The 26,347-nt window shown below is 38.1% G+C and overlaps 1 protein-coding gene across 7 annotated transcripts in view; it reads left to right on the forward strand.

The window, feature by feature from the left end:
- The first annotated feature begins 5,225 nt into the window (after positions 1 to 5,225).
- LOC122886853 (hydroxyacid-oxoacid transhydrogenase, mitochondrial-like) overlaps positions 5,226 to 26,347 on the forward strand; it is a 30,122-nt gene continuing 9,000 nt past the window's right edge. Inside the window, exons 1-11 of one of the 7 annotated variants that reach the window (XM_044219621.1) lie at positions 5,228 to 5,398; positions 6,400 to 6,437; positions 6,784 to 6,833; positions 9,575 to 9,628; positions 20,554 to 20,708; positions 21,435 to 21,631; positions 22,132 to 22,209; positions 22,497 to 22,602; positions 23,671 to 23,823; positions 25,444 to 25,542; positions 26,236 to 26,314. In XM_044219621.1, coding sequence (XP_044075556.1) covers positions 5,346 to 5,398; positions 6,400 to 6,437; positions 6,784 to 6,833; positions 9,575 to 9,628; positions 20,554 to 20,708; positions 21,435 to 21,631; positions 22,132 to 22,209; positions 22,497 to 22,602; positions 23,671 to 23,823; positions 25,444 to 25,542; positions 26,236 to 26,314 — 1,062 coding nt within the window. In that variant the 5' untranslated portion in view covers positions 5,228 to 5,345. Of the gene's footprint in view, positions 5,399 to 6,399; positions 6,438 to 6,783; positions 6,834 to 9,574; positions 9,629 to 15,544; positions 17,131 to 17,440; positions 17,756 to 19,720; positions 19,775 to 20,553; positions 20,709 to 21,434; positions 21,632 to 22,131; positions 22,210 to 22,496; positions 22,603 to 23,670; positions 23,824 to 25,443; positions 25,543 to 26,235; positions 26,315 to 26,347 lie in introns of those variants that run through there. The other 6 variants (XM_044219615.1, XM_044219616.1, XM_044219622.1 and 3 more) reach the window with 6 other exon arrangements.

Consider the following 26,347-nt stretch of genomic DNA (forward strand, 5'->3'; position numbering starts at 1 on the left):
AACAAAAGCTCAGGAACATGTTTCAGCTTTTCACAAAGTCTGTATAAATAATGTGTTTTATCATGAAAATAAAATTATGAATTACAATACACCTCGTTATATACATTTCCTTTTAAAATGTGCATTTAGTTTTTAAAATGTGCATTTAGTTTGACAAAACAACTTTAAAAAAGTGTTAGCTTTTTTTGTCCAATGCTAAATCAGCTCGTGTCAGCAGTGATGAGCCCTTATAAAGGTGCTATAAAGAGTATTATATAATAATTACAGTGCTAATAATAATAGGCTAAATATTATTATTGTTACAATACAAATCTACTACACTATCCTACCTTATAATAATCTTATCAATCTATGACACTGTATGTTGTTCTATTATCTGTTATCTCATATTTATTACATATTTCTATATATAAATGTATTATTGACATATACTTGTGTATAAACATGTTTATATATAAACAAATCACTTGGTAATATTATATTTGTGGTTATTTATTCATACTATGAATGTGTGCTTGCTTATATTTATTATGCATAAATACAAATACATATTTCAATCTGTATTTATTATAAAACTGAACTTTAGAGAGTAACATAATGTATAAAGCTTCCTTACGTTGATTTATTATGTGTGTATATTTTCTACTTATCTGCATCTTGTTCTCACCTGTCTCTCTGCTCTGGATCTTTGATGCTAACGTTCCTGCGTGGGATCAATAAAGTTTTATTTGATCTCATTAGCAGTAGTTGTTGTATGAGTATTGAATTATACTGCAGGGATTTGTAGATATTTAATAAATAGAAATTTTAAAAATTGTTCTCTTACCTGATCGTCCGTCTGTCTGTCTTCATCCACCTCAGCTCGGATCTGTCTGTCTGCGTCTCTTCAGCCAAATAGAAACTCTCGAGCTGTTTCTACTTTATATATCAGTGTGAGTCTCGGGGAGGGAGGGGCTCTGCACACGCTCAGACACCTGAATGGGACTGATGATGATGATGATGATGATGATGATGAGTCATAAATCATGCAGCTGTTAGATGTTTATTTATTTATTTCATCATCAGGGCAAAGATCACATTCTTCATCTTCTTCCTCGTGAGTTCAGTCACTATGTTTTTCATTAGTATCACCTTCATCATCTTCATAATTAAATCAATAAATACGATCCATTAATCAATTGGCAGCAGATTATTTAAGGTCATGAGAAACAAATGAATTTTCAGATGAATCTGATATTTAGAGGATGAAGTCTGTTGTAAACTCAAACAGACAGCGGCTGACTTCCTGTTTGTTGGAGGTGGGCGGCGAGCGGACGACCTCGACGATGAAGATGACGGTGATTATGTGACCTTTCGTAGCTCGACTGTGGACTGAGTCTCTGACCTTCATCTCCTGCAGTAACAGAAAACACTGTGACACTCAGCAGGCGGTTCACAGGTTTCTGAGTCTGGAGGCGTCTCTGCTTCGGACGTTCGTTCAGCCACCACTGAAGGAAAGAGACACTTTGTTCCAGGCAGAAGTGGAGGGGAACGCCACCGGCCTGCAAGCAGCATCAGGAAGGCAAACCGGTCTGAAAGGGTCAAAACTCCATAAGCCGTTGTAACTTTGTAGCGAGACCGACGCGTTCCATCCGACCGCCGTGTTCAGCCAGCGGTCTTTGTCGGGGTTGTCCCATCGACGCATTTTGATTTGTGGCCCTCTGTTAGACAGAGTTCAGTACTGATCGATCAATATCTGGTCTGAAAAGGTCTTCATCCATCCTGTCCGTCACACGCCGTCATCGAACAATAACCTGCATCACGGCCTGAGAGTCACATGACCATGTAGACGGCAGCTGATTGGACAGGAGCTGCTGTTGCAGTGAGCACGCTCAGTCGGAACGTTAGAATAAATTCAGGTTGCAGTGAGAGAGATGATCCGTGACTGCAGACTCTCTGACCTTTAGGATGACAGATGATGACAGCGTGTCTGCCGCCTGCTCTCATTGGTCGGTTTCACACCGATGTCAGACATGGATGAGGTGTCGTCCATTCATATTCAGGCGTGTCTGCAGAGCGACAAAGAGACGAGTCTGTGACTATGAAATGAGTAGTGTCTCTCAGACGTGAATATTGTTTTAAATTGAGGTGCTGCGTTTGTCGCTATTGATTATCGTATTTTTATCATTTTAATGACTAGTTTTATTCATATCTGTCAAGAAGATGGATTTTGGGTGGGAACTTCTGCATCATGATATGGATTGTGGAGTTCCTCAAGGAAGCATTCTGGGTCCTTTTATATTGTTTTCATACGTTTCCTCTGGGAAACAATATCAGTCGTCACAATGTCAAATACCACTTCATGCCGATGATACACAACTGTATATCTCTGTTTCACCAGAGAGCGACAGCAATCATGACTTCAGTCTCAACTATCTTCTCCATTTGTTTCAGCAGTTGCCAGACTGTGATGAAGAAATAAAGCGCACTAACTTTCCTTGAAACGGCAATTTTTTTGAGAAATATAGTCTCTGATCAGTCAACGTTACAATTTTGTGAACGTCTCTTTTCCCATTCAAGGTGTGCCAAGAAATTTAAACTCTTTCACATCATCAGCTGGTTTCTGGTCATTTCAGTAGGTAGTTTCCCAGCCACCCCTCTCCCGAAGTACGTGTACAAGGCAACGAAACGCAGTTCAGGTCGAACCAGAAGTGCGATAAGCAAGTGCAGGATATAAAGCAGTATTATGAAAATGTTTTACAAGTGGTGCTATGACATTATATACAGATGGCGTTACTATAAACAGAAGTATACTGATGGATCTGTACAGCAATGAACTGGACCGGGCGACCTTTGATTTTAATGATTTGAACAGTGTGAACACTTTATTAACCAACATCATCAGGTCTCTGAGGTCTCTGCAGGTCTCTGCCGGTCTCTGAGGTTTCTGCAGGTCTCTGAGGTCTCTGCAGGTCTCTGAGGTTTCGGCAAGTCTCTGCAGGTCTCTGAGGTTTCGGCAAGTCTCTGCAGGTCTCTGAAGGTCTCTGCAGGTCTCTGAGGTTTCTGCAGGTCTCTGAGGTTTCTGCAGGTCTCTGAGGTCTCTGCAGGTCTCTGCAGGTCTCTGAGGTTTCTGCAGGTCTCTGAGGTCTCTGCAGGTCTCTAAGGTCTCTGCAGGTCTCTGAGGTTTCGGCAAGTCTCTGCAGGTCTCTGAAGGTCTCTGCAGGTCTCTGAGGTCTCTGCAGGTCTCTGAGGTTTCGGCAAGTCTCTGCAGGTCTCTGAAGGTCTCTGCAGGTCTCTGAGGTCTCTGCAGGTCTCTGCAGGTCTCTGAGGTCTCTGCAGGTCTCTGCAGGTCTCTGAGGTTTCTGCAGGTCTCTGAGGTCTCTGAGGTCTCTGCAGGTCTCTGAGGTTTCTGCAGGTCTCTGAGGTTTCTGCAGGTCTCTGCAGGTCTCTGAGGTTTCTGCAGGTCTCTGCAGGTCTCTGCAGGTCTCTGAGGTCACTGCAGGTGTCTGAGGTCTCTGAGGTTTCTGCAGGTCTCTGAGGTTTCTGCAGATCTCTGCAGGTCTCTGAGGTTTCTGCAGATCTCTGCAGGTCTCTGAGGTTTCTGCAGATCTCTGCAGGTCTCTGAGGTCTCTGAAGGTCTCTGCAGGTCTCTGAGGTCTCTGCAGGTCTTTGAAGGTCTCTGAAGGTCTCTGCAGGTCTTTGACTCAACCTGCTAATAATAAAACGCTACGAATGATTAAAATAAAAACACTTAAAAAGTCTAAATTAATCGTCATAATAAAATCATAATATTGAGATAAAAAGGCTTTTATTTATTTTATTTTTACACTTAAAAGTCAAAAATAAAAAAGTTAAATAAAATATTTATATACATGATATATAATATATCATTTTTACTCAAAACACTGAATTTTGGTTTTGAACGCCACAATTATGACTTAAAAGCCATAATTTTGACTCCTTAATGTAATTTTACTCACGGTGAGTCCAAATTATGAGAAAACTTATTAAAAATGACTCGAAAAGTTTAAATTTCACCGAAAACATAAAAACGTTGTCACTTGAAGAGTTGTAATTTTGACTCTGTCTCGTGTGTGAGAACTGATTAACATCTATTCATTTCTACTCGCGGCAGGAATCCGCCTCCGCTGACAAAAACAAGAAAAGACTCGTAAAATAAAACAGTTTATATTAAACTTAGAAAGTGGAGTGAATACAGTTTTATTCTCCTCTGAAGCTTCAGTTTCTCACCTGAAATAACTAAAATAAATCCAGTGGAATAAAACTAAAAGCTCTGAAGCGTCTCGACAGCTGAGGTTTGTTTAAAGGTCAGCGTGTCGGCTCTGAATCTCCTCGCAGCGCTCTGTCTCGCTGCTGCGACCTCTGACCTTTCAACAGTCCGACAGCAGGAAAATCCTCACATTGTGGAATTAAAGTCAAAAAGTTCAACACAAACATCTAAATCACAGACCCTTAATGTGTCCATTAATTTGAAAAACCAGCTTCCTTCGGAAATGACTCTGTTCAGTAATTATAGCTTCTTCTTTTTTCCTCTGTTTATAATTAAGGTCTGTGTGAAATAATTATTCTCAAACTAAACCAGTCAAATAATGTATTATTGAACTCTTACAAACAGTTTAACGATGTGTTAGCTTTAAATACTTTGATTAACTGGAATTAAACGTCAAGTGTTTCTACTGGTTGTATCAGGATTTCTGTGAATTCTGTTCGTTTTTTGTGTCGTTTGTTGATTTAAACACTTTAATGTGAAAAGCCCTTAACGAACACCTGCAGTTTAAGGGCTTCCTGAGCTTCTGTGTCGTTCAGGTTCAGGGTCCTGGTTCACGTTCGGTTCTGACTCAGGTGTTTAACAGGTTCCCAGATCTGGGACAAAAATAACGAGTTTTTAACGTTAAAATGTTCAGAGCTATATGACTAACTCTTCTGAATGTGCACTCAGTTGCAATTCAGCCCAAATCTGAGGTCAGCTGATGGATGAATTAATACATTTGGTTTTAATTGAGAATTAATGTCCTTTCAAAGAATACATTTAGGGATGACTTTTATATTGTTCGGTTAATTATAAGGCAGTGTAGCCCTTAGAAAGCCCTAATCCACTGAAATATGTTTAAACATTACAATCGATTAAATTCTCCATTAAAATACAAAATGGATCAAATTATTATTAGCGGGAACTTTAAGGTGAAAACAGGAAGAGATTCAGTTTCACAGCGAGTGTGGCCTTTATTTTGAAATGTGGAGACGGAACCTGCTGTCGTTGATCTGAGTCTCAGTCCGCAGCTGAGTGCGGATCAGACCTGGATCGGACCTGGATCGGACCTGGATCAGACCGACAGTCTGCAGAGATGGCCGGACGGGACCGGGTCGTTCACCTGCTCAGACAGCTCGAGCGCGCGGCGTAAGTCTGATCCACGTTGACTAAAACTCATGACGTGAACCTGAAGGTGACTTCATGTTGCCACGTAAACAAACGGCGGTGACGTTTCAGGCTGCAGCTCCTCCCACTTGTTGTTTTTCTCTGCGCAGTAGAGAAGCTGACGCCAAACTCCATTAAAAAAACAGCCAGTTTTTAAAACTCTTTATCCTAGAATCCAGGATCCACACTGTGCACAGCTCTGTTGAATACATTTTAACACTGGGAAGCATTCATTTCTACTTTAAAACGGGTTTTACAAAGTCTGCTGTCAAGAACTGCACCTCTCATGTCTCTTTTGTCACATTCAGAGAATTAAAGATAGAATATTTCCTAGAAGTCCGGTTAACATGATCGCACAGGTGTTAGATGTCATATTTAGAGCCTGAATATTCTGTTAAACTCTGTCTCAGATTTCTAAAACGTTTATTGTTGTTATGAAAACAGTTTTCTCAGACCACATGAGACCAGGTCTAGATCTGCTCCTGTCAGACCTTAACACAGAGACTCTGAAGACTCTTTCAGGTCCTCTGTCAGATTTGTAGAAGCGTTTTTCACATTAGATCAGGTCTGGGTCCAGAACCAGTGTAGTTAGACCAGTACAACCTGGTCTAGATTAACATCCAGACCCTAAAGAATGATGTAGACGGGTTCAGATTTGTTAAACCTTTATTTATTTGTGTAAACACAAACACTACAGAGACCACATGAGACAAAACTGGACCCTAAAGTGAAATTGTTTTGTAAAAACAATTTTTAAAAACATCCGGCTCTGAGCAGTGACAACTAGTTATTAAAGTTTATTTTATTCAAACAATGTTGTCAGGTTTGAGGATGAATGTTTAAGATGAATGATTTGAAAAGGTTCCTCTGATTCAGAGATGTTCAGCAGTCGTCGTACAAACTGTAGATTATAACAAACTTTCATTAAAAATGCAGATTTTTGAATGGAGTTCTGCGTGACATGAATGTTTTTGTGTGAACAGGTGCAGATGTCCTGCTCACTCCAACACCTTCCACCAAGGTACTCTCTCTGTTTCCTTCACTGTATCTCTGTAATAAAGATCCATTTACACACACACATGCATGTGATGGGTTTATGGGTTTATCAATATTTAGCTTCTGCTGATCAATCAGGATTGGTGATTTACTGGCTGATAACTATCAGTCAGGACAACATGGAGGGAGTTTGGTCTCTTTTAACAAACTGACAAAAAAAATGAAGAATATTAATCTCCACATATCTCAGTCATCAGAAACTTAAATTCTGATAGATCTGGATCAATAATAGATATCCACCCTGAGTCGATCAGTAATCCACACACAGATATTATCAGGTGTTTGTTGAGGTAACTGAGTTTTTCCTGCAGGTGCCGGAGCTGCGACCTGCACTGTCCGGAAGACAGACTACGCCTTCGAGGTAACTCGCACCAAACTCTGTTTAAAAAAATGATTATTTTGGCAGCTCATCCGAAACAAACATACGATGTCTGTTCACAGCAGGAAAATCACTGAATAGATAAAAAATTAAGAAAGATACCGGTCAACAGTCGTGAACATTTTATAAAGGATGACTTAGAAAGTCACAAATATATTTTAGTGTCTCAGAATTATATAATAATTAATATTATATTATATATAATTATATAATAATTGTGATTTAGTGCCTTTGTTGGAAAGGCTGTTGACACGGGACATGGACCAACCAGAGGTGATAAGAGAGGTACACATATTCTGTGATGCTTCAGAACGAGGCTACGGCTCCGTGGCTCGGTGGATCACCATGGCAAGGTGCACCTATCTTTCATTATGGCCAGATCACGCGTAGCCCCAACAAAGCAGTTTTCAATTCCCCGTTTATAACTGTGCGGAGCGCTTACCGGGGCTCAGCTGATGAAGCGACTTCAGACTGAACTGACCTTGAAGGTGGAGAACATCACTCTTTGGTCTGATTCAACAACTGTCCTCCGCTGGCTTCATTCCACATCCTGCCACTTCAAGGTCTTTGGATCGCAGAAATCCAAGATCTTACAGACCTTGAAGCCTGGCGCTACCTGGATTCAGCTAGAAACCCTGCTGACGACATTCCCAGGGGCAACACGCTAACTGAACTTTTAAACCCAAACAGGTGGAGCCAAAGACCAGAATTTCTCCTCCTACCTCCAGATGGCCTTTGTACCATTGTTAAGCACCACAGACCAACTAAAGGATGCCACAGAGCTAAAACTATCCACCATTTGTGGTATGGCTATCACTAACCCAGGTCCACCAATCCCAGACAGCACACAATACTAATTGGTGGATGCCACAGCTAAGGAGCTTCATGCGGCAGCAGACCCGTCATCGACCAGCTCTCCTCCAGCAGAAATGTACGCTAAGGCTGAGCAGTGTGTCCTAAGACGAGTGCAGACGGATAGCTTCACAGAGGAATACCACCCACTAAAAGCCTTATGCCTTGCACCTCAATGTGACACAGATCTCAACCTAATCAGAGTTGGACTCCAGCAGGCAGAAAACCTTGACCCAACTGTACACCACATTGTCCTGGACCCCAGCCATCTGTATACCAAGCTACTCATTCAAGTTGTTGATGCTCGTCTCGTCACCCTGGACCTGAGAGTGTGTTTGCCAAACTCTGCCGCACAGTATGGATCCTGCGTGGACAAGAGGCCATTAGGCGCCGCCAAAACAGCTGCAGAGAATGCCGTAGGTGGAAGGCAAACCCTGCCAACAGATGGCTGCCTTTTTAATGGCCTTTAGAAGGTTAATTTCAAGACGTGGGAAGCCAGCAGAAGTCTACTCTGACCAGGGGACAGATTTCAAGGGTGGAGAAAAGGAGCTCAGGGAGGCATTCTCCAAAATGTGTCCAGATCTCCAGCAGCAACTGGCAAAGCAACAGGTCAGTTTTCGCTTCAACCCACCAGCAGCACCACACTTTAGGGGTGTGTGGGAACGAGACATTCACTCCATCAAATCTGCTTTGTACACCACCATTAGCTCCCAAACAGTGAGTGACAAAGTGCTCGGGACACTTCCTAATTGAAACTGAGGGCATCCAGAATGTGTAGTGTATTCTGCGGCAGAACTGCTAGGATGGCGAAGATGGAGACATTCACAGATATTAGTGGACCGGTTCTGGTCCTCCTTCCCCAGACACTATCTGCCTAGCCTTTAAACCCGAGGTAAATAGCAGAGACCAATGAAGGCATCAAAGCAGGAGTTGTTCTGCTAATGGACCCACAGCTCCCACGAGCATTATGGCAGACCGGACAAGTGATCAAAGTATTTCCTGGCCCAGTGCTGGAAAGGCTGTTCACTGTTGTCGAAGTGCACTCTTGTGGCGAGAAGGCACAGCTGCAATATTGAGCGCATGGCACAGTGCATTCAGGGAAATAGACGTAGCAAGAGGCCTGTCGGCAGAACGGAGTCCAGAGTTTGCATTGCAACTTAAAGGAACAGCAGCCTACATATTTCTTTCTGCTGTATTTTTAACCGGTTTATATATCTTACTGTGTATTTGCTGCTAAGGCTTATGAGGCGTATGTGCTATAGTGACCAGTTCAAGGCAAAGCGATCTGTATATCTAGTAATAAGCCAATTGGTTAAGTATATCTGGTTACTTGCGTTCTTATCATATTTTGGCATCTTGTATTTGTTCTTGTTATAGAACACACATCTGTCAGCTCCACACCTGTAGGCCTCACTGGTTACCATCCTGTGCTGTTGTGTGAAGAGAAAGTCAGTAAAGAAGACTTAACCATATCTGAGCATCCTGTGTTTTCTTACCGACACCCCAAAGCGAACATCACTGTTGTCAACTAACACCTGTACAGTCCTGAGTGAATACCTACGCTACAGTCTTAATGATTCTTGAGATTTTGTATAAAAGCAATCAGTATTTTGAACTGTTTTTAACACAAAAACGTTTATGGCTTTATAGGAACGAACATCACACGAAGTCCAAAACACCAGAGACATGTTTATTTAAACATATCATCAGAGTAACTTCACACTAATTAGTAACTTTATTACATCTATTGATCCTGGTCCCACTTTTAAAAAATCTGTGAAAAATCATTGACGTAACCTCAGACACCTGACGTCACGTTCAACACAAAACACAAAATTTACAGCTTTGTTGTGTGTGTTTGTTTCTGTCAGATGGCGAGTTCCAACATCAGATATGGAGAAGGAGTCAGCAGAGAGATCGGCATGGTAACCAAACATCATCATCATCATCAAAATATACTGAACATCTGCCAGATACCTGAAGTTATAGTGCAAAAACTCGTGAAGATGCCTGCAGTGTAAACAGACAAAACTCATATGTTTATAATCAGTTTCCTTCTCACCTTATTCAGGGTGTTTTCACACCTGCGCTTTTTTTTTTTGGGGTAAAAAAAATTTAAATTTAAAAGGAAATTAAACCCAAAAAAAATTTTTTTTCCCCCCCGGGGGCCCCGGGCCCCCCCCAAAAAAAAGGGGGGCCCCCCCCCCAAAAGGGGGCCCCCTTTTTTGGGGGGTTTTTTTTCCCCGGGGTTTTTTTTTTCCCGGGGTTTTGGGGGGAAAAAAAAAATTTTTTTTAAAAAACCAAAAAAAAAGGGGGTTTTTAAAGGGGGGAAAAAATTTAAAGGGGCCCCCAAAAAAAAAAATTAAAGGGGGGTTTTTTTTTTTAAATTTTTTTTTTTTTTAAAAAATCCCCTTTTTTTTTTTTAAAAAATTTTAATTTTTTTAAAAAAAATTTGGGGGAAAAATTTTTTTTTTTTAAAAAATTTTTTTTTTTGGAAAAAATTTTAAAAGAAAAAAACCCCCCAAAAAAATTTTTTAAAAAAAACCCAAAAAAAGGGGGAAAAATTTTTTTTTTTAAAAAATTTTTTTTTTTAAAAAAAAAAAAAATTTTTTTTAAAAAAATTTTAAAAATTTTTTTTTAAAAAAAAATTTAATTTGGTTGGGTTTTAAATTTTTTGGTTTAAAAAATTTTTTTTGTTTAAAGAGGGTTTTTTTTTTGGGGGTTGAAAAAACGGAGGGGGAAAAAAAAAAGGGGGAACCCAGGGGGGGAAAAAAAAAAGTTTTTTCGGGGGGCCCCCGGGGAAAAACCCCCGGGGGGCCCCCCCCCCTTAAACCCCCCCAAAAGGGGGAAAAAAAGGGGGCCCAAACCCCCCAAAAAGGTTTTTAAAAAAAACCGGGGAAAAACCTTAAAAAAAAAAGGGGGAAAAAAAGGGGGAAACCCCAGGGCCCCAAAAAACCCCAAATTTAAAGGGGATTTGGGGTTTTTTCCCCCTTTTTTTTGGTTTTTTGGGAAATTTTTTTTTTTTAAACGGGGGGGAAAAAAAACCCCGGGGGGGAAAATTTTTTAAAAAAAAACAAAAAAAAAAAAGAAAAAAAAATTTTTTTTTTAAAAAAAAATTAAAAAAATTTTTAAAAAAAAAAATTTTAAAAAAAAAAATTTTTTTAAAAAAAAAAAATTAAATTTGAAAAAAAATTAAGTTGGGCCAAATTTTTCCCCCAAATTGGAAAGGGAAGGAAAAATTTTTAAAAAAAAAGGGAAAAAAAATTTTTGGGGGGAAATTTTTTAAAGGAAAGGGGGGGAAAAAAAAATTTTTTAAAAAAAAAAGGGGGGGGGGAAAAAAAATTGGGAAAAACCCCGGGGGGGTTTTTGGGGGGAGGTTTCCCCTTTGGTTAAAGGAAAAGGGGGGGGGCCCCCCCCCCCTTTTTTTTTAAAAAAAACCCCCCCAAAAAAAATTTTAAAACCCTTAAAAAAAAAAAAAAAAGGGGAAAAAAGGAAAATTTTTAAAAAAGGGGTTTAAAATTTTTGGGAAAAAACCCTTTGGGGGGAAAAAGGAAAACCTTCAAAAAAATTTTAAAATTTTTAAAAAAAAAAAATTTTCCCCAAATAACAAATTTTTTTTTGGGGGGGGGAAATTGGGGGGTTTTTGAAAATTTGGGTTTGTTTTGGAAAAAAAAAAAAAAAAATAAAAAATTTAAATTTTTAAAAAAATTTAAAAACAAAAGGAAATTTTTTAAAAAAACCAAAAAAAACAAAAAAAAAAAAAAAAAAAAGGGGGGGGGTTTTTGGGGGTTTTTTTCCCAAAAAAAAACCCTTTAAAAATTTTTTTGGATTTTTTTAAAAAAAAAATTTTTTTTTTGGAGGCCTTAAAAAATTTTTTTTTTTTGGGGTTTTTGGGGTTTTCCCCCCAAATTCATTTTAAAAAAAAAAACCACCCCCAAAATTTAAAATTTAAAATTTTTTAAATTTTAAAAAAAAAAAAATTTTTTTTAAAAATTTTTAAAAAAATTTTTTAAAAATTTTTCCCAAAAAAAAAAAATTTTGCAAATTTTAAAAAAAAAAAACCCTTTTTTTTTAAACCCAAAAAAAAAAATTTTTTGGGGTTTTTTCCCGGGGTTTTTTTTTAAAAAAGAAATTTTTAAAAAATTAAAATTGGGGTTAAACCCCAAAAGGGCCCCTTTTTTAAAAATTTGGGGGGGGTTTTTTTGGGCCCGAAAAGGGGCCCGGGTTTAAAGGGGTTTGGGGTTTTTTTTTTTCCCCCAATTTAAAAAGGGGAAAAAAATTAATTAAAAAATTTTTTTTTTTTTAAAAAAAAATTTTAAAAAAGGAAAGGGTTTTTTTCAAACCCAAAAAAAAAATTTTTAAAAGTTTTTTTTTTTTTTTTATTTTCCTTAAAAGGGGGGGAAAAAAAAAAAAAGAAAGGGGTGGGGAAGGAAAAAAAATTTTAAAAAAAATTAAATTTTAAAATTTTATAAAAGGGGGGTTTTTTTTTTTTTTTAAAAACCTTTTTTTAAAAATTTTTAAAAACCAAAATTTTGGGTTTTTAAGGGGGGGGGTTTTTTTTTTGGGGTTTTTTGGGGGGAAAAAAGGAAAAAGGGAAAAAATTTTTTTTTTGGGGGGGGGTTCCTAAAAAAAAATTTTTTTGGGGGGTTTTCCTGGTTTTTTCCGGGTTTTTTTTTCCAAGGTTTTTAAACCCCCTTGGGGGTTTTTTCCCGGGTTTGTTTTTTAAATTTAAAAGGGTTTTAAAAAACAAACCTGTTTTTAAAAAATGTTTTAAAAAAAAAAAAAAAAAAAATTAAAAAAAAAAAAAAAAAATTTTTAAAAAACTTAAACCAAACGGAAAAAAAAAAATTTTAAGGGTTTTTTTTTAAATAAAAAAAAAACCTTAAAAAAAACCCCCCCGGGGGGGGTTTTTTTTTTTAAAAATTTAAAAAAAATTTTTTTTTTGGGGGGAAAGGTTTTTAAACCCTTTTTTTGGGTTTTTGGGGGGGGGAAAAAATTTTTTAAAAAAAAAATTTTTTTTTTTTTAAAAATTTTTTAAAAAAGGGTTTACCTAAAAAAAACCCCCCCCCCCCCAAAAACCCCCAAAAACCCCCCTTTTCGGGAAAAGGGGGGAAAACCCCTTTTCCCAAAAAATTTTTTTCCCTTGGAAAAATTTAAAAATTTAAAAAAAAGGGAAAACCCAAACCCCAAAAAGGAAAACCCCTTGGTTTTTTTTAAACCCGGAAAAAAAAATTTTAAAAATTTTTTTTAAAAAAAAAAATGGGTTTTTTTTACCCCCAAAAAAATTTAAAAAATTTTTTTTTAATTAAAAAAAATTTAAAAAAAAGGGGAATAATTTTTTTTTTTTAAAGGGGGTTTTTTAAAATTCCCAAAAATTTTTTTTTTAAAAAAATTTTAAAAACCTTTTTGAAAAAAAATTTTTTATTTTTTTAAAAAAATTTTTTTAAATTTTAAAAAAATTTTTTAAAAAGGGGGGGTTTAGGTTTGGGGGGGGGGGGTGGGTTTTTTTTTTTCCTTTTTTTAGGGGAGGCCCGGGGCTTGGGGAAAAAAAAAACCCCCCAAAAATTTTTTTCCCCCCAAAAAAAAAAAGGGGAAAAAAAAAAAACCCTTTTTTTCCCCTTTTAAAAAAAAGGGAAAAATTTTTAAAAAAATTTTTTCAATTAAAATTTTAAAAAAAATTTTTTTTTTTTTTGGGTTTTTTTTTTTTAAAACCCCTTTTTTAAAAAAACCCCCCCAAAAGGATTTTTAAAATTTAAATTTTTTTAAAAAAAAAATTTTTTTTCCGGGGTTTTTTAAAAGGGGAAAATTTGGTTTGGTAAGGTTTTATTTAACCGGCCTTTCCCCAAAAAACAAGGAAAATTCTTTAAAAACCCGGGGGGGCCCCCCCCCCAAAAAAAAAAAAAACCCCCCCCGGGGAAAAAAAATTTTAAAATTTTTTAAAAAAATTTTTTTTTTTTCCTTTTTCTTTTTTTAAATTTTTTTTTTTTCCCCCCCCCCTTTTAAAAATTTTAAAAAAAAAAAAAAAAAAAAAAATTTTTTTTTTTTTAATTTTTTAAAAAAAAAAAAAATTTTTTAAAAAAAAAAAGCCCTTTTTGGGAAAAAAAAATTTTTTTAAAAAAAATTTTTAAATTTTTTTTGTTTTAAAATTTTTTTTTTAAAAAACCAAAAAACAAAAAAAAAAGGGGGAACCAAATTAAAATTTTAAAAAAAATTTTTTAAAAAAAAAAATTTTTTTTTGGGCCAAAAAAATTTTTTTTAAAAAAAATTTAAAAACCCCCAAATTTTTTTAAAAATTTTTTTTAAAAAAATTTTGGGGGGAATTTTTTTTTTTTTTAAAAAAAAAAAGGGAAAAGGGAACTTTTTTTTAATTGGGACTTTAAAAAAAAATTTTAAAAAAGGAAAAAAAAAAAAAAAAATTTGGAAATTTTTCCCTTTTAAAAAGGAAACCTTTTTCCCCAAAATTTTTAAAAAATTTTTTAAAACCTTTAAATTTAAAAAAAAAAAAAAAAAAAAATTTTTTTAAAAAAAAAAAATTTCTAAAATTTTCAAAGGTTTAAAAAATTTTGAATTTAAAAATTTAAAATTTTTAAAAATACAAATATAAAATAAAATACATATTTACACGTTGGTGTGGAGCGTCAGTGCTTTAACTGCATCATGTAAGCTCTCCACTGATCCAGGACCTGCCCAAAACACAAGAAAAATCAAGACCTATTGAAGGTACTTTAATATATTATCTGCACGGTTTAAGAAAAACAAGAAAAGACCAAATGCAACGAAATCCATCCGTTAATTTAGAACTTAACTTAATAATAGGTGGAAATTCAGGAACAGAAACCTGAATTAAAAGCAGAAAAAATATCAGCGGCTCCAAATTTTGGCTCAAGACGCTTTATAACAAAGAGATGACTATTTGTGACCAGTGAGTTTTGTTCACATCTGTTATTTAAATCATTTTTAGAGGCCTGAAAAGTTACAATGATCCAATAAAAATCACAAAGAAAATCAAAGACGAGGAAAAATCTCTATAATAAAGTTAATGAAAAAATAAATGAGGTTTGCTAATCCCTCACATAGATCACTGGATCATAGATCACCTGTCAGCCAATGAGAAAATGGGCTAATAATTCATATAAAATTGCCAACATTTGAAATTAGAAATGAGCATTTTTATGTCTTTATTATATATTTTATTTCCACTACAATGAACCCCGAGACTGAAACTGTCAAATTTCTTGAAATGTTAAAATGTATTTTCACATTATTGGATGTTTTAAACATCTATGTGTTAATATAAACACTCACAATCCTACTTTGTCAGTTTTACTCAAATGTGTTACTTTAAAATAAATAAACTATTGGTTTTATTAGTCTTTTTAGCAATTTCATTTTATTTCATTTTACAGTCAGAACTTATAAATACAAGACTAGGTAGTAAGAAACGTTTGAGCTCTTTGGCCATAAGTGAAGAATTATAGACAATGAACCCAACTACATGTTCGTTGCTTTAAACTCTTGATTTTGACTAACTCATAACCCCCCAACTGTCACTGCTGCTATGAAATACACACTGTTTACTGAAGAGTATACTGAGCTGTTTCAGCAGTTAGTACTGCAGGAAGTGATGCAGTGTTTCTACTAAACACTTTTATTGGGTTCCTGCTCTGCAGGTAGAAAAAGAAGTCTCCGCCCCTCAGCTCACCTGACAAAACCAGGAAACAGTTTCTTCTTCTGCTTCACTGAGACGAGACACACTGAGAGACAGACGACAAGACTCACCTTCAGACCAAAACCACCACTTCCACTGAGAGAGGACAGCTACAGGAGGGAATACTAATACTGGGAATACTGGAGGACGACCACTTCAACCTGCAGCTGAATCCACAAACTGAACAAGAGTTTTACAAGAACAAAGACTCAAAGTGAAAGTAACTTTCAGGGACGTCACTAACGGAGGGAGTGACTGACTGATTCCTGTCTGAGCCGTCTGCCTGCTGCGAGTTCAGCTTCACTCGGAGACTAAATGGCTTCCAGGTTAGAGGAGGATCTCTGCTGTCCTGTCTGCTGTGACATCTTTAAAGATCCTGTCATCCTGTCATGTTGCCACAGCTTCTGTAAAGTCTGTCTGCAGAGCTGGTGGACAGAGAAGGAAACTCAAGAGTGTCCACTTTGTAAGAGAAGACATTCAAAACAATTACCTTCCAATTTGGCGTTAAAGAACCTGTGTGAGACGTTCAGAGAGGAGAGAGGTCAGAGAGCTTCAGAGGCTCTCTGCAGTCTGCACTCTGAGAAACTCAAACTCTTCTGTCTGGACCATCAGCAGCCAGTGTGTGTCGTCTGCAGAGATTCAGAAAAACACAGCAACCACAGATTCAGACCCATCGATGAAGCTGCACGACAACACAAGAAGGAACTTCAGGAAACTCTGGAGCCCTTAAAGAAGAAGTTACAGGTTTCTGAACAAGTTAAAGTGAAGTTTGGTCAAACAGCAGAACACCTGAAGGTCCAGGCCCGACACACAGAGAGGCAGATTAAGGAGCAGTTTAAGAAGCTTCACCAGTTTCTAGAGGAGGAAGAGGAGGCCAGGATGGCTGCACTGAGGGAGGAAGAGGAGCAGAAGAGTCAGATGCTGAAGGAGAAGATGGAGGCTCTGAGCAGAGAGATAGCAGCTCTTTCAGACACAGTCAGAGCCACAGAGGAGCAGCTGAGAGCTGAAGACGTCTCATTCCTGCTCAACTACAAGGCTGCAGTGGAAAGAGTCCGGCAGCGCCCCCTGCTGGAGGATCCACAGCTGCCCTCAGGAGCTCTGATAGACCAGGCCAAACACCTGGGCAACCTGACCTTCAACATCTGGAACAAGATGAAGGACATGGTCTCCTACACTCCTCTGATCCTGGACCCAAACACTGCTCATCCAGGACTCATCCTGTCTGAAGATCTGACCAGTGTGAGAGAAGGAGAGGAGCAGCAGCTTCCTGACAATCCAGAGAGGTTTGGTTCTTACTGGTCTGTCCTGGGCTCTGAGGGCTTCAACTCAGGGACTCACAGCTGGGAGGTCGAGGTTGGAGACAGTACAGACTGGGAACTGGGAGTGTTAGCAGAGTCTGTCCAGAGGAAGGGAGACATACAGTCTGGATTATGGAGAATAGGGTTCTTTACAGGTAAATACTCAGTATGGTCACCACCAGCTCCACCCACTGCTCTCCGAGTGCAGAAGAAGCTCCAGAGGATCAGAGTGAATCTGGACTGGATCAGAGAAACGCTGTCGTTCTCTGATCCTGATACTAACACACACATACACACCTTCACACACACTTTCACTGACAGACTGTTTCCATACATTAGCACTTGGGATAATCTCCCACTGAAGGTTTTACCTGTGAAGGTCTCTGTGACTGTAGAACACCTGAACTAGATGACGATGATGATGCTCTTTGTGGAACATGTGACTATGTCGTCCTGATGATGTTGTTGGTTGTCATGGTGATGTTGTTGACATTTACAGTATATATACTCTTTTAGTTTCTCATGAAGAACCTCGTCCTTATCTTTACCCAACGTATTCGAGGACAGTCGAGGTAATCATGTTTTCGTGTCTTTAATCAGAAGTTTCCTTGTGTAATGGCGCCCTCATGTGGGTAAAAGCGTAACAGCACAATAATTCATAACCAATCAGAGACTATCAATGATTTATGTGTTTTGATTGTGGACCAATAGGGAACGACCCGCCAGGAGGAGCATGTTTTTAAAATGTAAGTGAATGCACGACTGAGCCTGTTCAGTTGCTTCATGAACCAACTCGGTTTACGTGTACTTTGTTTTGATATTACAGTAAAATCTATATTGCGTTGGACTCTATTCGACTCAAGAGTTTTACTGAAGAAGAATTAAACAGAGCGCGAGAGGATGATTTTAAACAGGCTAACGTTGCTCACCTATAAGCTGTCATGCTAACCGAACCTTCAGTCTGTTCAGGCTCAGAGACGCTTTCATGTCCCAACAGCATCTGGACTCATTCCTGTTTCCAGGTTTCACTTCACCTCCATCAAAGTGTGAGTGTGTTCTGCTGCTGTGAAGCTGAATTGTGTCTTTTTTAAAGGAAGTTTTGTGTTCTTAAAGGTGCGGTGTGCGATTCTGGAGAAATCCAACACTACGACAAATACCACGATACAGAGCGAACAACGACTCAGCAAGTACTGTAACGAACGTTAGCTAGGTTGTGGGTTAGCTTAGCTAGGTTGTGGGTTAGCTAAGCTAGGTTGTGGGTTAGCTTAGCTAGGTTGTGGGTTAGCTTAGCTAGGTTGGGGGTTATCTTAGCTAGGTTGGGGGTTATCTTAGCTAGGTTGGGGGTTATCTTAGCTAGGTTGGGGGTTAGCTTAGCTAGGTTGGGGTTAACTTAGCTAGGTTGTGGGTTAGCTTAGCTAGGTTGCGGGTTAGCTAAGCTAGGTTGTGGGTTAGCTTAGCTAGGTTGCGGGTTAGCAAACTGTCGCTACAGGAGATTTTCGCTGAATTAGACGAAAAGACACCGTTAAGTATGTAAATGAGTCTACTCACTGTAATAGTTAAACTATAAAGATCAGTATGAAGTCATGTTTGTATAAAACCTTTATTCTATTAAAACAACTGAAATAATAATAATAATAATAATAATAACAATAATAATAAAAATAATAATAATCTCTGGTTGAAGTGCAGCAGTATTCATCCAATCAGAGAGCTCACAGGAAACACACCTTCACAATAAAGTTTATTTGTCCCGAAGAGACGAAACTACAAAATGTGTTGAAATTAACTTAAAATGTGAAAGTTGTGTGTGTGTGTGTGTGTGTGTGTGTGTGTGTGTGTGTGTGTGTGTGTGTGTGTGTGTGTGTGTGTGTGTTTGTGTGTGTGTGTTTGTGTGTGTGTGTTTGTGTTGTGTGTGTTGTGTGTGTTTGTGTTTGTTTGTGTGTGTTTGTGTTGTGTGAGTGTGTGTGTTGTGTGTGTGTGTGTGTGTGTGTGTGTGTGTGTGTGTGTGTGTGTGTGTGTGTGTGTGTGTGTGTGTGTGTGTGTTTGTGTGTGTGTTTGTTTGTGTGTTTGTGTGTGTGTGTGTGTGTGTGTGTGTGTGTGTGTGTGTGTTTGTGTGTGTGTGTGTGTGTGTGTGTTTGTGTGTGTGTGTGTGTGTGTGTGTGTGTGTGTGTGTGTGTGTGTGTGTGTGTGTGTGTGTGTGTGTGTGTGTGTGTGTGTGTGTGTGTGTGTGTGTGTGTGTGTGTGTGTGTGTGTGTGTGTGTGTGTGTGTGTGTGTGTGTGTGTGTGTGTGTGTGTGTGTGTGTGTGTGTGTGTGTGTGTGTGTGTGTGTGTGTGTGTGTGTGTGTGTGTGTGTGTGTGTGTGTGTGTGTGTGTGTGTGTGTGTGTGTGTGTTTGTTTGTGTGTTTGTGTTTGTGTGTGTTTGTTTGTGTGTATGTGTTTGTTTGTGTGTGAAGAGAAAGTCAGTAAAGAAGACTTAACCATATCTGAGCATCCTGTGTTTTCTTACCGACACCCCAAAGCGAACATCACTGTTGTCAACTAACACCTGTACAGTCCTGAGTGAATACCTACGCTACAATCTTAATGATTCTTGAGAATTTGTATAAAAGCAATCAGTATTTTGAACTGTTTTTAGCACAAAAACGTTTATGGCTTTATAGGAACGAACATCACACGAAGTCCAAAACACCAGAGACATGTTTATTTAAACATATCATCAGAGTAACTTCACACTAATTAGTAACTTTATTACATCTATTGATCCTGGTCCCACTTTTAAAAAATCTGTGAAAAATCATTGACGTAACCTGAGACACCTGACGTCACGTTCACCCCCCCACATCAGTCAGCAGTGTGGAGTATATGGAGTATGAAGTATTGCGAGCATGAAACCAAGTATCATTAGTATAAATATTACAGTAGTAGAAGTACTACTTTTAAGCTTGTAGTGTAACGTGTTTTACAGTTTGTGGCATATTTACAACTTTGTTGTGTGTGTTTGTTTCTGTCAGATGGCGAGTTCCAACATCAGATATGGAGAAGGAGTCAGCAGAGAGATCGGCATGGTAACCAAACATCATCATCATCATCAAAATATACTGAACATCTGCCAGATACCTGAAGTTATAGTGCAAAAACTCGTGAAGATGCCTGCAGTGTAAACAGACAAAACTCATATGTTTCTAATCAGTTTCCTTCTCACCTTATTCAGGGTGTTTTCACACCTGCGCTTTTTAGTAGTAGGGTGCATTTAAAAATGCAGTACTCACAGGAACCACTTGAAAACATTCACTTCTACTGTTAAAATTATTCTTTCCTTTCTGACGCGAGCAGCAGGACTCAGCCTCTCATTGTGCCTCTCATTTCTGATGTTTGCATAGAAAGGCTGGCTTCTAGTTCACCAGGTTAGGGAGAATTAAAGAGATAATATCTCTTCTGATTCTACAGTGTTAACACAACTTCTAATTTAGTACTAGATATCACAGTCACAGCCTAAAGATCTCCGAAAAACCACAGGAAAAAAAAAGACCACTGTTAAAAGTGAAATTTTGGAATTAAGTGGAAGATAAAGGTAAAAACCTTCACAACAAGCTTAAAGCACCACCTGTTTTGAGAGGATACGCAAATGATTTTCCTCGAAAGTACAACATGAAGTCTGAACAGAAAGTCTGTGTAAATAAAAGTACTCATTGAAGTCTGTGAAAATATTTTAACAGAAAAATGAAAAGCCTCTATGTTCTCTCAGTACGAGACACATAAATACGAAAACACATGAAATAAACACACAATATGGATAAAGTCCTGTTGTCCTCAGTTTTGTTGTTGTTCTCCGGTTCTCCTGCAGGACCTGCAGAACCTCGGAGCTCGGAACGTCTGTCTGATGACGGACAAGAACTTGTCCCGCCTCCCTCCGGTGAAGGCCGTCCTGGAGTCTCTGGCCAAGAATGGAGTCAAGTACAAAGTCTACGACAACGTCCGGGTGGAGCCCACTGACACCAGGTGAGACACTAAACTGTCGCAGGTAATCCTGCTCTCTGATTGGCTGTCAGGTGTAGATAAAATAACAGTGTCCACGTAGAGACGATAATGGCGTCATTTTGTCCTTTAATTTCTTACATCAGGACACAAGAGTGTATTTGAGTTGTGTTTTTACCTGGTGTTCATTACGTTATGGGGACACAAGTATATACAGACTCTGTATATACTTGTGTCCCCATAATGTAATGAACACCAGGTAAAGAGTATATTTGAGTCTTTACGTGTTTTTACCTGTTGTTCTTACATTATGAGGACACCTGTTTCCACACTTCACTGTGAGGACTCACTGGTCCCTACAATAAAAGTCAACACTAACGGACTCCCACAATGGAGTCACTTTGTCCGTTATTATTACATCAGGAAACAGTTTGTTGTGATTCTTTGAATCTGGTATTTACACATTGTGGGGGAAATATGAACATTGAACACAAAATGACTTTTTCAGAGACACAACAAATAAATGTTTATGTTTGAAAGAAGTAGAAAATAAACAGTAAATAGACAATTATTATTGTGGATGAGGTAAAATATAGTAAAGCTTTGTGTTCATTTTGAGATTGTTTTATAGTTTAACTGCAGGTAGATGATATTTACACTGTAAATGCAATGTTGAATTTCAGTCAATACAGAGTCCTCACAAGTACGTTAATACCATCCTCTGTGTGTGTGTGTGTGTGTGTGTTATAGTTTTAAAGAAGCCATCGCGTTTGCTAAAAACAACTTGTTCGACGTGTTCGTGGCGGTGGGCGGGGGCTCTGTGATTGACACCTGTAAAGCAGCCAATCTGTACGCGTGTCACCCCGACGCCGACTTCCTGGACTTCGTCAACGCGCCGATCGGCAAAGGGAAGCCGATCACCGGAGCTCTGAAGCCGCTCATCGCAGGTAACAGGAAACACTCTGGTTACCACGGCAACCACTGAGGTTAAAGCTGATAGGAGGTTAGCTGAGGGCAGGAGGCGGTGTGATTGACAGCTGATAATTTAATGTTAGGTAACAGGTTTTAAAATATAAAATGTTTATAGACAATCAAACTGTTGATCAATGATTTATCTGATCCTCATGAATAAATAATTAGTCAGTACATCTGTCGTTTCAGTTTTTCCTTCTTTACCTATATTTAAATTAAAATTTATATTTATATTATATATTTTAAATATTTGTCATTAAATTGAATTTAATGAATTGTTTAAATAAATAGTTTTGATTTTGATGATTTTTTTTCTTCTCTACCTCCTCCTACCCTTCTTGCCAAACATAAACATTTTATCAAACCTGAGCAGTTTTGGTGGTCGACAGATCTTTTCTTGTTCTTCCGACAGTAAAGAGGTGAAGAGTTACGGTCACTTCATGTGTTTTACTCTCATTTGTACTTTGCACTTCAGTTCCTACAACTGCAGGAACCGGCAGTGAGACCACCGGAGTCGCCATCTTTGACTTTGAGCCTCTGAAAGCCAAAACAGGTAAAAATGAGATATAGATTAATCTGTGAGTGTTTGCTGCTCAGTTCACCATCTGAGACTGAGATCAGTGACTTGTTTTCATTATCAATAAATAAAAGTCAAACTTCAGTTTGAAGACATTTATCTTTAAAGTCTGTCCTGTTCTAAAAAATATTCAGCTCACTTAATAAAGTATATTTTCAGCCTGTTGGAAGCTCAAAGTAACAAAACAAAAGTTTCAAATATAAATAAGAGTCATGGCAACATCAGAGTGTCAGTCTGAGCTGTGATTGGTTTTCTGTGTTCAGGTATCGCCAGCAGAGCCATCAGACCGACACTGGGCATCGTGGACCCGACACACACACTGAGCATGCCCGAGAGAGTCGCCGCCAACAGCGGCTTCGACGTGCTCTGGTCTGCCTGTCTGTCCGTCCATCTGTCTGTCTGTGGAGGAGGTTTGACAACATAAATTAACCTTCAGAGAGAGAAAGAGCTGCATGACTCAGCAGACCAGATCCTCTGAGTCACATCAGGATCTGATTCAGATCATTGTGATCAATGACTGATCGATCATTACATTATTTGAGTTCACAAAAAGAAAGAAAACTGTGTGTTTTTAAAAGGGAAGAGTGGATGCTAACAGGAGATGTGTGAGGACAATATTTTAAATAAAATGTATATATTTTATTTTTGTCAGTCCATCAGGGATCATCTGTTTTCTGTCGCCTGATCGTCGCTGAGACGTTTGCTGCTGTTCAGATCAGTTTACAGTCAACAAGCTCCTGAATCTGAATCTGAGAGAAAACACGAGAGACATTAAAAACTACTCAAACTGTTGATAATTTTATACTTATGTTTGAACGTGGACTCGTTGACTAGTTGTGTTCTGTGCTGTCGAGCAGCCGTGACCTCTGACCCCTGCAGAGTGAACCTTTCACCTACAGACAGTATCAGGCTGAGGCCTCAGAGCGTCTCAGTGTTAACTTTACCTTTAACGCACTAACACATTGTTCTGTTTTTATGTTTTTATGAGACATTAAAGTCTGAAGACATGAAGGACAGAGATTGAGGGACAACACTGTGAAATGTCTCAGTTTAGAAACTGAGATCAGACATATTCCAAAGTTTCTAATTCCATACTTTTTTAAAAACTTTTTATTTTATTTAGTTTCATTTTTTTCATTTTATTTTTATTTTGTTAGTTTAAATTTTACAGATTCTTTTTTAATTAAATGTATTATTACATTTTATTTTTTTTTTGAATTATTTTATTATTACATAATTATTTTAGTTAGAATTTTTCAGTTTTTTCAGTTTCAGAAAGTTTTTTTTAGATTTTATGATTTAAGAGAGTCGTTTGTAATTAGTTGTTTTCCTGAAGGTGAATAAATCTACAGTAGACGGGGCTGTTAAAGAAGAAGTGATGTTATCTGACAGCCAGTCGATAACTCACAGAATAATAACATGTTTTATTTCCTTCAGTCACGCTCTGGAGTCATACACCGCTCTGCCCTACAACCAGAGGAGCCCCTGCCCCCCCAACCCCATCAACCGCCCCGCCTACCAAGGTAGCAACCCCATCAGTGACGTCTGGTCCCGCCACGCCCTCAAAGTGGTCGCCAAGTACATGAAACGGTAATAAAGTTTAACTGGAGGTAAATCTGAACCGTTAAACAGAAGAACCAAAGAGGACTCAAACAGGTTCCCTGAGGAACTCCGCCACCGATTTTAACTAAACCAGATCTGCAGTTCTCCTCATTTAAAGGGTGATCACCGTGGGTTAACCGTCTGAGGTTGTTGGGAGAGTTTATGTTTTTACAGACTGCAGCAGGCAGTTGGTTTATGAAATGAATCCAGGTCAGGGTCCTGAAGAATTTTAGATTTGAGAAATACTTTTAATACACAAGAAACAAAAACACAGAAAATAACAATAATGGTAGGTGTTTCTTTTTTTCTTTGAATATTATTATTACTATAACAAATAATCCTGTACACTGCAGGATTAAATTACAAGATATAATTTAAATTCAATTCAATTCAATTTTATTTATATTCAACCAATTCATAAAAGAAGTTATCTCATTGCACTTTTCCTATAGAGCAGGTCTAGACTGTAGTCTTTATAATATTATTTACAGAGACCCATCAAATCCCACAATGAGCAAGCACTTGGCTACAGTGGCAAGGAAAAACTTCCTTTAAGAGGCAGAAACCTCGAGCAGAACCAGACTCAATGGTGGGCGGCCATGTTAGGTTTTGAGAGAGAGACAGAGAGAGAGAGACAGAAGGGAGGTGGGGGAGGGGGAAGAACAATGCAAATACCACCTAGATTTTTAAAATAGTAGTAATGTAATGGTAGTGGTAATATTAATAAGTTAATAATAATAGGAATGATAGTCATAGGAATAATAATGTCAGCATCAGTAACAGAGCCATTAACAACAACTATAGTAGCAGTTGTCGAGCAGGAACACGGGGGCAGCAGGTGGCCCACAACCACAGATCCAGACTCTGCAGGAACACGGGGCAGCAGGTGGCCCACAACCACAGATCCAGACTCTGCAGCTCTGGAGGCAGAAATACCTGCTGAAAGCGACAGAAGGAGAGAGGAGAGAATCGAGAAAGCACAGAACTACGGGAGAGAGAAGATGTCGAGTTAGTAACATGCAGTAATGGGATAAACATGCATACAGATGGAGAGGGAGAGGAGGAGAGAGGAAAGAGGTGCATCATGGGAAGTCTCCCAGCAGTCTAGGCCTATAGCAGCATAACTAAGGGATGGTTCAGGACTCACCTGAGCCAGCCCGAACTATAAGCTTTATCAAAGAGGAAAGTCTTAAGCCTACTCTTAGATGTGGAGACGGTGTCTGCCTTCCGAACTCAAACTGGGACCTGATTTCACAGGAGAGGAGCTTGATAAAATAAAAATCAAATTAACTGAAATTAAAACAATCAAAGATTAAATAAAGACTAATGTTAAATTTTCAGAAAAAACTAACAAAACTAACATTACGTGAAACTTTGTTAAATGAAAAACTAGCAAAAAAATAACAAATAAAATAAAAAATAACATGAAAAATAAAATAAGTCAGAATCGGTCAGTTTTTGATCACCTGTAAATGAAACTTCCTGGTATGCAAAAACTTTGTAGCAATTTTGAATATTATGAAACAGAAAACCTTTCACATCATGATCAGGATTCTTATTAACAGGATGGCTGTTTGATTGATTAACTGATTGATTGTTTGTTTACAGAGCCGTGCGGGACCCTGAGGATCTGGAGGCTCGGTCCAGCATGCACCTGGCCAGTGTGTTCGCTGGCATCGGCTTCGGAAACGCCGGAGTTCATCTTTGGTAAAAATGAAGCTCTGCTGCCACGAACCACCAACCTTTTATGTTATTTATTAAATTTTAAGGTTTCTCCGAAACTGTAGAAATGATACGTTAAAAACACCTTACATATAATAATCCATGAATTTATTAATTAAAGGTAATTGGTTAATATTATATGGTTCAGGGTTTAAGGGCTTTTCAAGTGCTTAAGAAACCCTTAAAAATGCCCTGAAACTATGCAGATAATCCATTCAAATTACCCTAATATATTAAAATCCATTAATTTTAATTAGTTAACCCCATACCTGCCAACATTTAGGTATCAAAATACAGGATTTTTTTGGGGGGCTTGTTGCCGTGACAGATGGGTTGAAATTTTATGTAGTGTGTAGATTGTGTTTCATAGACGATCTGGCAACTTGGGTGACGTCAGACAAACATCCAAAACTTGGATCCGTGTATTCATAATAAAGTTTGAGGACCATGCAAATTACGGGAGTTTCGTGGGAGAAACAAGAAAACAGGAGGGCACCAGGAGATGGCGAAACGGGAGTGTTGGCAGGTATGGTTAACCCCTTAACCCCAATAGAAACACCTGAATTACATCATTATTACTTGATAAATTAATTAAATGTCAAAGTAAAAAAAAATGAAGGGATTTATTTTCAGTGTAGGCTAAATAAAAATGTTTTGTTGTGACGTTTCTGTCTGCAGTCATGGGATGTCGTATCCGATCGCTGGTAATGTGAAGACTCATTCAGCAAAGGGTTACAGTGTGGAGCACGCTCTGGTGGTGAGTGATGAGCAGAAACAACACAGCTGCCTG

Source organism: Siniperca chuatsi, linkage group LG13, assembly GCF_020085105.1.
Source record: "Siniperca chuatsi isolate FFG_IHB_CAS linkage group LG13, ASM2008510v1, whole genome shotgun sequence".
Taxonomy (NCBI): domain Eukaryota; kingdom Metazoa; phylum Chordata; class Actinopteri; order Centrarchiformes; family Sinipercidae; genus Siniperca; species Siniperca chuatsi.